Raw genomic sequence first — 12,151 nt, forward strand, 5'->3', positions numbered from 1 at the left:
TACTGTAGTGTTAAAGGTTATTGCATTGGACCACAACTAGAGCCAGCCGTACACTTGGGTTCTTAAGCAGATACTTACATTCATGCCCCCAGAAGTTGCGCGAGCTAGCTTATTTCACAATGTGCAGGTCTACCATTGAATACAGCTCTCAGGTTTGGGACCCTGACGACAACAGCAGAGAGGCCTCTAACATAGAACGTATACAAAGAAGGGCAGCACGGTTCGTCACCCGGAACAACCAGCCCAAAACTAGCGTCACGGAACTCTTGAGAAATCTCAATTGGGAACCCTTAACATCACGACGGAAAAACCAACGCCTCATCCTTTTTTTACCAAATAAGAAATAAGAAAGTCGAAGTTCAACTTGACCCCAATCTGATCAACCCTGGAAGAAGGAACAGACTAATTCAAACTAGATGCAACACCGACGCGTACAGGAAATCTTTCATCATCCGTACAACTTCCGACTGGAATAGTTTAAGCGCAGACGCTCGCGGGGCTACTTCACCCGCAGCGTTCAGGGCATGCCTCCCCAAGGCATGCTACTAACAAACCTTCCTCCCCGCATGCCCACACCCCCACCTCGGTTATTATACGTCGACAGACGGACAACCGAGTAATTGAAGAAGAAGAAGAAGAAGGCTGCCGGATGCTTCGTGACAATGCCTTCTCCTTCAATACTTGAAATCTCAATGACTGTTCAACGGAATAATCAAAGTTTTAGGAAGTGACTACTTGGCAAGCCCGGCTGACCAAACAGCGACTTTTTCTTGTCCTGAATGGAGAGCCGAACTCATTAATATTGAAGTAAAGTCTCCAGCTCGCCAAACAGGATAGATTTTTCACCTGTTTGGCAAGCCCGGCTGGCCGAACAGGGTGGCTTTTTAGTGCTGTTTGGCAAGCGGCTCTCCAAACAGGACAAAAAAGATGCCTGTTCGGCGAGCGTCTAGCCAAATAGACCCGGCCAAAGTTTTGTCATATTTTATCATATGACTTCGTAAATTTAAGCAAGAAAATGACGATAACTCTTTTTGTGTTTTAATGCTGCAATAGTTTAATATCATGAAGAAAAAGAATGATTACATGATGTGTAAGGTATCAAATCGCTTTGTCCTGATGATGGCACACATTATCTTTTTGACATCCAAATATCTGTCCTGGTCACGTGTGCAAAGCATACTAGTCTTTCTTCTCTCCTCAGTGTGCCGTTGTACCAAAAATACATAAACACGTTAGCAAATCTTTGCTTGGTGAGCCAGTGTCATACAAAGACGTTTTTGAAAACGATGACGATATTTCGTTGGCCATTTCAAGTACAGATACAAAGATATTTGATACCTTTTTAAGTAGTTTCATGATGCATATTGGAGTATAATGGTTCTAAGACCATGCGAAAAGTTAGTCGATATGTTTGGGTTCAACAAAATTCCCAGTTTTTCTTGTATAAGTGGTCCTTTGAACACCATGGTGTTGCGTCGATGCATTTATCGTACCATACGCCCTCGTATTTGAAAGGGATAGCACAATTGCCAACTGAAAGTGAAAGAAAGGCGCATTGATTGAATTTAATACACCAAAATATTCACCTGAAAATTTCATTAACACATTTCGGGAAAAAGTTTTTTGTGCCAAAATGTATGGAGATTTTTACAGCCGTAAAGGAATTCCGTGTTTATTTTCTAAAAACGAAAAAAAGCAACGTCAGGCTACCTTCATAAATTCCCTCCAGGTTCGGCTGAAGGCGATGGATATGAATTTGAATCTGACTTGTCATATCTCAAAATGGGTGATATGACCTTTGACCTCATCGGTGAGGGATCAAGGTCAGAGCGTGAACTTACTCTTCTTGACTTCAGCATACGTCTTGTCATCCTTGCAGTAATACTGCTTCCCTTCAAATGTATACGTCTCTCCAATATTTACCTTGGTATTCATTTGTGTTTCACATGCGACTGGAATGAGATAGATCAGCAATATACATGTAATTGCACAGGCACCCTGAGATCAGGCTTTTTTAACTCCTACCTGTAGGTCGTACACAAAATTTGAAATATCGAGAGGCGGGGTTAATGTTGCACTAATAGCCGATTTTATAGCCGGGCGCGATTGTATTGTGTCACCTATTATTCCTGCTTTTTCTGACCGGCCCCACTCGTTTTGCCGGGATGGTGGCGTCTCTGTAGGCGAGGATGGCGTAATTGACTCGCTTAGGTATCTCCTCCTCGACGACAGATACGACGCTCCCGGCTCGGTTGAGAGGTCTGGTCAGATCAATGGAGCGTGCTTTTGAATCTCCTATTTGGAGGTTTTGATAATAATAATAATAATTGTAAACAACTGGTGCCAGGATGCTGCACTAGAGGGTCGTGTACGATAACATTGGATAACCTGAGGAAACTTCTCAATTCGTCAGACCCCTCGTTAAGTTTTTGTAAAGGGCAACACTTTTGTTGATGGTATAAGAATCTGCTGAGCAAGTTCAGCCCCTCCCCTTACACCTCATCTGGAAAGGTTTATCAATTTCGTTTACGATCAATGTGATGCATCGTGCGAACAAGTGTAAGACTATGTTGTATTTTTGTCTTGTATAAGCCAATAGCTTTGTTCTGTTACTATCATATGTTCAGTCTGATGTGGCTCTGTGCCATAAGGATAATAAAGCCTTTGGTAATTCTTGATAGCAACCAAAAAGCGGGAAATACGCTTTACCTTCGCAATACATCCAGTTCTTATCTCCAGTATATGCGGCAACCGTGGCACACCATGGTTTGCCAGTCGAACCTACAATACATTCGTTGTGGGTCACTCCGTTGTTGGTGAACGGGAATACACATGCAACTGAAAGACAAATTTATTGAAGTGATATTTTTCTGCCATACGATCAATAATCATATAAGGACTTCCATGTCAACGATTGTGATCGTAAGAAAGTGGATAGTGCTCATATCCGAAGGTCGTACCTTTCTTAGGTGGACAGTACTTCCACTGGTCATCGTTTTTGAAGTCAGCAACTGTGGCACACCACGGTTTATCAGTCCCAGTGCACTCGTTGTAGGTGACTCCTTTGTGGGTGAACGGGAAGACGCATGGCTCTGAAAGATTTGAGATGAAGGAGATGTCGTATGAATCATGCAGTCTCGGATTACCGCTGCATAATTAAACATGTCCGCGGAATCTCACGTGCTACATAACGATAGTCGGGAGAATGAGGCGGTCACACCGATTTCTCAGAGTACACACTGCGTGTCATGTAATACGCAGACTTGATGAAAGTCTTTCCCAAAGTGCGATCACGTAATCGACAAGATATGTCTTCTTCAATGGTTAAGGACAACTCATGATTATTACAGAAGATGACAAGATGACAGAACGATTTTAATTTCCCAACTGAAACATCAATATGACGTTATTCGTCAACTTACTTGGACAATATCCGAACATTTGGTCAGTTTTATAGTGGGTTGTGACGGAGCACCATGGCTTGCCAATTGAACCGGCTTCCGTACAAGTGTAGAAGGCCTTCCCTCCGTAGTAAAATGGGAATGCACATGGGGCACCCTCGCCTGTTCCACCTGTGGTCTTCGGCACCGCTTGAAATGAAGCAGGGAAAGAAATGTTGTTTACCTTATAGACTTGATGTAGAATAGGACCACTTGTCACCACTCTTCATGTGATGCTGGTTCAGGTCGAAGTAAGCTTGACGTGTAATCTTTGTGATCCACTATGGCTTTCGTGTTTTTCAATGGTTACGGACATTTTTTTTTTTACCAATTCTAGACGGCCTTACTATGGCAGCACTTCTGGTGTAGAGGTACAGATGAATAATCTTAAGATTATTGTGGCTTATACGCATGTTATGATGGTTCATGGGAGGCATTAAAACACTTTCACAAAGCTGCAACAGACAAAGCATTGGAAGGGAGAAGCAGACGCCAATGCGTCTTGGAAGAAAACTTCTGTCGATCTTAATTTTAGTTGGCTTATTATGTTCTAGTATTAAATGTCATGACTAGTATGGGTAAGCTAAGAAGAATGTGACTTTGCCATGGACAGCTAAACTGATTTATGTGTTTGAAAAAGTCTGTTAAAGAGACTACGTTCTGTTTGATTCAGGCTGTCAAACTGAGTAAATTTGTTGGTACACTTACGTATGATCTTCTTGCAGGCGGTCGGGTCACCATACCAGCCCTTCTTGCACTCACAGCCCATCTTCCCGGTCGGCATGGCCTTGCAAACAGAGTTCTCGTCACATTCGGGGAAGGAAGTCTTCAACATGGCCGGTTCATTGTCCTGCTTGACGCACGTTACCATTGTCTTACAATCAATTGAGATGGTCTTCTCATTGAGCTGGAGTACAAATTTGGGAGTTGACAGTTATAAGCAACATTTTGGATCTGATTTCTTCTCGTGCATATACATGCAGAATATGGGATGACCCGCAGAGTTAATTTCAATGTCTCCTTACTATCCATCACTTCATTGTAATGCATAGTGTCACCATACACTCATGCACCAACGAAATGCGACCACATACTGCAGGTCAATGTAATTTTTCCCGAGTAGGTCCAAACATTCAGGCGCTGAGGAAACTAATGCGTGCCAAGATGACTTACTTTGAAGTACTGTCCAGTCTTCTGATCGAAACAGCCACAGTCCTCAGGCTTGACGCAATCATTTCCGCTGAAGATAAATCCTGGTTTGCACTTGCATCCTTCGATTGGTGCCTTGTCAGGGCAGGTTTTGGGTGCGGGCTGGGCACAGCTTGGTTGACATGGCCGCATCTGGATCTTGTAGTCAGAGTTGGCGCCACATCCGAGAGCTTGTTGAAAAGAACATTTAGGGTTTTGAAACAAGAACCGAATATATCTCACCTGGACGTGGTAGATGACAAACAAATCTGGGACGTCTTGCTATTTATTCATCCTTTGGACTTTTGGCGTTATCTGCAAGTCATAGAATTTCTGTCCCCATTTTCCACATAATTAGTAGGACACAAACACCTCTGAAGTACAGTAATCGTTGGTTAAAATGATGTTAATACAAAACAAAAGGTCACAAACTCGGGTCTAAGAGGCTACTCACAACAGAAGTCCTTTTGCCGCCAGTCTGCATAAAAACCAGCCCTGTTACAAGCTGCGGCCACTGTGCCTAAGTCCTCGCACACAAGTCTAGTCACTTGTTTCGTGTCCTTCATATACGCACACACATCGTACAGACATGCATCCATATACTTTTTGGTATCAACCTTCTTGCTCTTGATGCAGTCTCCGAATGGTCCATTCACGTTTTGGATGAAGCCACAGAATTTGTCATTTGAGGCGGTTTGTTTGACAGCATCTGAACATGTCACATCTTGCTTTTTTGCGGGTTTGCAACTGAAAAGACACATTAGGTAGATGGCAATGGATTTCAGGTATCAATAACGGCTACATTAATTGGTCTACACGTACCACTCTGGATGTTTCTCGTGTGTTACTTTCCTAAGTGTAGCTGTGCAGAATGTGACACTGATCCGTGCTCGTATTGGTAAGGCCATTGATAAAACATTGATAAAGCAGTAATGAATGGAGTCTGTTTGTTAAGGGCAATTCTCCAAAAGATAATCGTTATGTTCTTGGCTGATATCTGACAAATAATGTGAATCGAATAGCCAATACTTCAAAATGTTTCTTAAAGATGTCTGGATAATCACAGTTAGCAAAGCTTTTGGTAAGAATTAAGCCAAATTCAATTTATTTTTTCCTGATGAAATCTAACAATATCTGCCTAATTTACCACAGAAATGAATAGGCTTAAGCTTACGTGTCTTCCGGTGCATCAGAATCATCAGGTACCGAAAACGAGTCCATATTGAGGTCCTTCTCCTTGACTCCATCACAGTCACCACAAATACCTTCCATTTTGCCACCATACTTCTCCCCACTGGCTGTGAAAATAGCATAGTCCTGGACCCCGCCGAATGTCAGGGAAAGATCGCATTCAGGGACCTTAGCTTGAAGGACGGTATTGCCATCCATTGAAAGTTCCACAACTACTCCATTTGAAAGTTTGTACTTCATTGGGAGCGTAACTAAGATGCCATTAATCTGAAGAAATATTTAAGAATATAATTATCTGATGAAAAACATGGCAACATAAAGAGCAAGAGACAAAGCCGAGAAAACGGTAAATGAAAAATGTAACAGAAAATAAAGAAAACTTAGTTTGTACAGAGAAGCACAAATGCATGTAGATACACATGTCGAGATAGCGGTGAACGGGAAGAGCGACAGAAACTCACCATATACAGCCTACAGGACAAGATAAGGGACAGAAATCTCCGAATCTATGATGGCCCATGGACTTTCCATCCATGGAGAGGTGATGGAGATTCTCCATCACCTCTCCATGGACGTAGATGAATAACCACCATCATAGATCCATGGACGGAGACTTTTGCCTGTGTAACTCCGGTGTTAAAAGTATAGAAGTCTTGGGAAAGAATGTCAGAAGGACAAAGGATTCTATTAAGCATTGTTAATCTCTAAGGCATTAATAGCCAGGGTCCCTTTAGAATATCATATACATTAATCCATCCCCATACAACAGGGATGGACACTTCTTCCGAGGAAGGGAGATTTTCGATTGCCACACCGGCCCTCGTGTTAAGTGTTAAGCCCTGAATTTTAAGCAAGATATGACACACACGTTGTACTCGAAGTTGACCACAATGATAACGCGAAAAGTACTTACAGATGCGCCTTTCCTTATCTGTAGTCTGAAGTTTGTGCCACCCATCTTGAGGTCCACTGATCGCGTGAATGTGAAATCGTACACAGCATTCCTGACTTCGTTCTTCACTTCCACATTGAAAGCACACTTATGAGTCTCGTCCTTCAGCTTTGAGAGAGTGTATTTACATTTGCCTTGGAAGTCTATGCGAGCGATGGTGCTGTCGATGCCGTCATAGCTGATGTAGTGAGGGTCACCCCATGCCTTACAGGTACAATCCTCTGCAAGGGTAAACAATCTATATGATTCAAGTCAAAATAGATCGACCAACACCAATATTCAAATGTTGCCTCCAATTATAAAGGTTGGGACTTTAACATATATGAAAAACTAGCGTAATAACTGAGCAAAATGGCAAAGGAGATAACTAGTAACACTGTAGAGCAAGTGTATGACACAGGTCCAATGAAAATTGCATGGAAGGTGGCAGTTGTCATCTACATAGACAAGATATAAAAAACGAAGTTGCACATTTTTGGACTAAGTTCCTTTGCTACTGATATCTGATGTTGGTATGACTACGATGAATGTTAAGCTTACTTTGCAGACATTTCTGTAAGTCCACATTCCAGACCTTGTCCTTGCCACAACCTGTAAATCAATCAATCTATTTTACCAACTGCCATTAATAGGAGCATACATGGTTTTGAGTGTTCCCTCCTCGCACGATATCAGCTTTGATTAGAAGTGAAAACGTTGGTTATTTCTCAGGTGAGCGCTTTGTAGTGAATGGAGCAATTTAAGAAATAAACTCAGACCCCCAATTGGGTCGACTGTCAATGTAAACAGATAACAACTCGATGCAAAGAACAGAAGCGAGAGAAAAACGCTGTTCTTATTCAACTATTTCAACTGAACAAAGAGAACCCCTCAAACGTTGAAGAATGTACTCACGTAGTACACAGTTGCCATTTCGCAGTTCTTCGTTTGGTTTGCATTCTGAAATACAACACATGCACACCATTACAGTGGACAGGAGGAGGAGCTAAACAATCCCTGTGCATAACGACACATCTTGTCGATTTCACACACATGTGACCAAATGAAGATTTTACCTGCCAATATTGATATAGAACTTATGATGAGAATTTGAAGTGTCTTATCATACATACCCAATGTGAAATTGTTCGCCAATCCTTAAGATTTTTGAAACCTACTGACATGACCATTTATAAAAGAGTCTCAAAGAGCAATTACTGATCTTGAATGTTGCTATCGCAATTGAATACACTTAGCTAGAATTCCATAAAAGCAGCCTCAGATCAATGGCATCTCATTAGATCGCAGCTGTATGGAGATTATAGAATTAAACTTACTCTTGCCACATTTCTCTGAGACAGGGTCGTACTGTTCAGAATCCTTGCATTCTGTAAACAAACAACGAAATGTGTTCTTTTCAGTGACAAGGAGGCTTGGAGCGCATAGGCAAATTAAACATTCATATAATTGAATTATTACGAACATCATTTCCTCCTCAAAAAGTACTGGAACAATGATTCTATGCTATACGGTGCACTAATACGCTTTACAATCAAAGAATGGAGTGGAATGATAGTAAATCACCATACTTACTAGCATCACATCCTTCCTTTGCTTCATTCCAGTCTTCATCCTTGGCACATTCTGAATAACCAAAGACAACAAACCACATCATTAACTGAAAATTTAGGTTAACTGCAGAGATGCGATCATTGGCGTTTTATGCTCACTATCACATTCTTTCTCAAATCATCTGCCGTCAACATTAAATTAGAGCTTGTTGATTACATCTTGATACATCATGTACTAATTGAATGATATCTGCCGTTAAACGTGGAGGGATAAATCAGACTCAGATATGATGTTGGCTATCACTTTTATTCCATGTTTCTCATCAACTCGAACGTGTGTACATCCATGGAAGCCATTACAGCGAAGTTCGGCATCTGGCCGTGGCGGCGCTATCGTCCGGTGTCTCCGGGATTGCGCGGGAAGGGGATCATACAGGGTGATACCATACACTAATGATGGAAGGGGATTCTCATTCTTGTATCTGGAAAATGCAAACTATGAGTTGGTAATAACTTACGTTCGACACAGCCACGTGTTGTCCATCTCTGGGTGTTTTTCTCACATTCTGAAAGTAAGAGGAAGTTCCATACGGGAGGCATGCAATATAGTAGTCAGAGTTCCACTAGGAAGTCTTGAGCAACAAACAATGGAAACTATTACAGGCAATGGATCACAACAACAAAAGGAACGGCCGATAAATTGAAATAACGTTCAAGTATGAGTCGTAATTGATGCGAAACCACTGAGCATGTTACTAAAGTTGTCAGTCTCCGACACGTTCATACACCACTTACTTGATTTACAATCCGTTCCATCCCCTTCATATCCGCGTTTACATTCGCACTTCCAGTCGCCACCTTCAGCTACACATTCGGCGTTGACGTCACATTCAGGGTCGACTGCTTTGCTGGCCAAAATAGGCCAGCCCCAGCCTGTGGTGGTACATACGTCTTTCATCTTGCAACCTTCTCGAATAACTTCTTCCTTATTCTATGTGAAAGTTATACATGACAAGTAAGATGATGGCTCACAGAATAGTGGTAAAGGATTAACAGACGAATGATAACCATATCCAACTGCAGGGAGACAAAATTAAGGTTGGCCGCTAAACTTTTGTCAGCCTAATTTACCAGTTAGTTAGTAGCTAGAGCGTTCTAGGATACCAACTGAGGTGTTGTGACCAGCTAAAGTATGGTCTCCACCTGTGACCAGATAACATTCTAACATTTCCTTAGTTTTTGTCAGCTGGTAACCAGCAGACATCTTTTCAGTTACCATTCGATGCTTGTTTGCTTTGCTGTCAAATGAAGGCCTAGCAATCTACCTTAATAAGCCTGCCATCATCTGTCACGCAGCCACAGTTCTCTGCCTTGGTGCATTTGTCCCCATCACGTAGGTACCCAACAATGCACTGACATCCCTGGACGGGTTGAACCCCTTCGTCGATCTTGGGTACCCTTGGCTGCTTGCACGATGGTTGGATGGGAGCCAGGCTTGGGTTGAAGGAGGAGTTCTCCTCACAAGCAATTGCTGAAAGTGCCATAACAATTAGTGAAGCCTGTATTATTACCAAGCAGGAAAGTGAAGAATCATGACTCTCAACTGTTATGACACGCTTTGCATTCAGACGATCCTTAGCAGATTATATTCTCAGGAAATAACATTGTAAGTTCAAATTGGTTCTTTAAGGAGTCGTGAAGTGTAATGCCGAATTTGCCCCAAACCTGAATAAATGAATACTTCGTGAAACTAAGAAGTGAAAACATTCCCCGACAAAAGATCTACTGTATGTAGTAAGCTTACGGCAAAATGTCTTTGACCTGTAGTTGACGACGAATCCATTCGCAGCGCATGCATCGGCAAGACCTTTCATGGTCTCACAGGTCAGCTTCGCGGCTTCCTCCGTGTTGCCTTCCGTCGCACACACCCTCTCGATACATGACTGCTTCTCCGCCTCGTACTTGACCTTCCTGCTCTTAATGCACGCAGCGAATGGCCCTGTGGTCTTGGAGATCAGGCCGCAGTATTCAATAGACTTGACCTTCGTCATCCACGCCGGAGTGCAGTCAACATCATACACTGGGGGTTTAGTTACACAGCTAGGAGGGAGATGATGAGAGGTAACATATCGAGAGTTATTTTACTGTCTTCCGACAAAAGATACGAGTGACCTGTAGAAAACTAAATACAACTGTTTCCTAAAAGCAAACGGACTAGGTTCATGGACTCGTATTCCCACTAGGTGTTATCAGGTAGTTTTAGATATCGAGGGATAGAGTGTCCAGCAACAAAGAATTGAGTCAGAACTCCATTATGTGCTATTAATCTCAGAGATTCTGAAAATCATGAGTCTCCTCGTCCGATAGAACCATACCTTCGCCCATCTATTCAAGGACGGCACTTTTCCGGGGGAAGACTGCTGGATACCGAGCTGTATTTCATTCAGGTGTTCTTAGATAAAAATCGATTTGTCAACGAAGTTAAGATATACAAAAGGGCTTACTCTGTGGAGGCTTCTGTGCCAGTGTTATCGGCCACAACATAACTATCGCCGATAAGATCGAACTTTTCGGGCGCTTTCTTGGAGGACACATCCGTTCCGTCAGAGGTCATATAATCATTGGGCTGCCCATCACAGTTTCCACAAATACCAGACAACATCTTACTATATGGAGTCAGGTCTGTGAAAAACCTGTTCTTGGCGTCGTATGCCACGAAGATGCCACAGCTTTTGTCAACTATCTGGAAGTCTCCATTAGCGTTCTTGTAGACATTGATGGTCCTCTTGTTCTTAGTCGCCACATCGAAAGGAACTGTCTTGGTGACACCATCAACCTGGACCATGCCTCCAGGGAAGATGCTAATCATTTTGAAGCCTGGAAAGGTTGTCAGAAGCGTTATCAACTTATCAAAGTGATGGCAAGTTTATGACTATCCTAATCATTTCACACACACTGTACATTCGCCATGGCCACATGGATGTCTGGTGTACTTTCAATAAGGCCCCGGGTAGGATGCAGTGTAATGTCATGTTAACCAGTCCGATACATACATAGTCAAGCTTACCAAATAGCTAGAGGTTTGTCATGGACCATTGTGTTCGATAACTGATACGTCAGGGGAAAGGGGCTACAACTTACCTGTATGGACAGAAATGAGTTTTCCTGCTGGTCTGTCGCCCTTTTGAGGAAGGTTCTTGGCGTTGATCTCAAAGTAACATTTGTTAGCCTTGTCGTTCAGCTTGGCGATGGTGTGGACACACTTGCCAGGGTAGTTGATCCACTGGCCGTCGTGTGTGTAGAACACGTTCTTTCCCCATGCAAAACATTGGCAGGTCGCTAAAAAAGACACTAAACGTTAGAGAAAGACAGGGATGGCAATGAAACAATGATGTTGAAAGAAAAGATCTATCGACCATTTTGCTCTCCTGAAGGTATCATTTACTGCAAAGAGAGAAGCTACTGCCTTTATGCATGTGCGCAGTCGATCAGAACCGGCGCTTTGCAAGACCTCGTTCACTTATTCAACCGTGCATGATAGTTGCTACACTTGGGCACATCTTCTAATACATTTCATCCTCTAAACACTTTAAAGAATGCCTTGATTGAAGCATTGGGACTATCATCAAACTGGTACACATAATCTTACGTGTTTCTGTTGGTTCGCATTTCTGTGTATTTACATTCCATCTTTCGTTACTCTTGCACTCTGTAACAAAAAACAAATTTTAATGGCATCTACATCGATAGATATCAATATACACTTATCATTCTGATTCAATTGATAAATCTTTAGCAGTTTAAAACTGACAGAAACCGAGTCAATATAA

At 42.3% G+C, this 12,151-nt stretch overlaps 1 protein-coding gene across 1 annotated transcript in view; it reads right to left on the reverse strand.

The window, feature by feature from the left end:
* Window positions 1-1,028: 1,028 nt before the first annotated feature.
* LOC135493258 (IgGFc-binding protein-like) overlaps window positions 1,029-12,151 on the reverse strand; it is a 47,860-nt gene continuing 36,737 nt past the window's right edge. Inside the window, exons 72-92 of the mRNA XM_064780401.1 lie at window positions 11,971-12,030; window positions 11,463-11,660; window positions 10,826-11,198; window positions 10,126-10,421; window positions 9,647-9,852; window positions 9,117-9,312; window positions 8,840-8,887; window positions 8,344-8,394; window positions 8,088-8,138; window positions 7,666-7,710; window positions 7,312-7,362; window positions 6,733-6,992; window positions 5,803-6,086; window positions 5,083-5,375; window positions 4,614-4,819; window positions 4,149-4,347; window positions 3,423-3,590; window positions 2,961-3,092; window positions 2,710-2,838; window positions 1,842-1,952; window positions 1,029-1,533 (exon numbers count right to left, since the gene is read on the reverse strand). Of these exons, the coding sequence (XP_064636471.1) occupies window positions 1,418-1,533; window positions 1,842-1,952; window positions 2,710-2,838; window positions 2,961-3,092; window positions 3,423-3,590; window positions 4,149-4,347; window positions 4,614-4,819; window positions 5,083-5,375; window positions 5,803-6,086; window positions 6,733-6,992; window positions 7,312-7,362; window positions 7,666-7,710; window positions 8,088-8,138; window positions 8,344-8,394; window positions 8,840-8,887; window positions 9,117-9,312; window positions 9,647-9,852; window positions 10,126-10,421; window positions 10,826-11,198; window positions 11,463-11,660; window positions 11,971-12,030 (3,473 nt within the window). The 3' untranslated portion in view covers window positions 1,029-1,417. The remainder of the gene's footprint in view (window positions 1,534-1,841; window positions 1,953-2,709; window positions 2,839-2,960; window positions 3,093-3,422; window positions 3,591-4,148; window positions 4,348-4,613; window positions 4,820-5,082; window positions 5,376-5,802; window positions 6,087-6,732; window positions 6,993-7,311; window positions 7,363-7,665; window positions 7,711-8,087; window positions 8,139-8,343; window positions 8,395-8,839; window positions 8,888-9,116; window positions 9,313-9,646; window positions 9,853-10,125; window positions 10,422-10,825; window positions 11,199-11,462; window positions 11,661-11,970; window positions 12,031-12,151) is intronic.

Source organism: Lineus longissimus, chromosome 9 (assembly GCF_910592395.1).
Source record: "Lineus longissimus chromosome 9, tnLinLong1.2, whole genome shotgun sequence".
Taxonomy (NCBI): Eukaryota; Metazoa; Nemertea; class Pilidiophora; order Heteronemertea; family Lineidae; genus Lineus; species Lineus longissimus.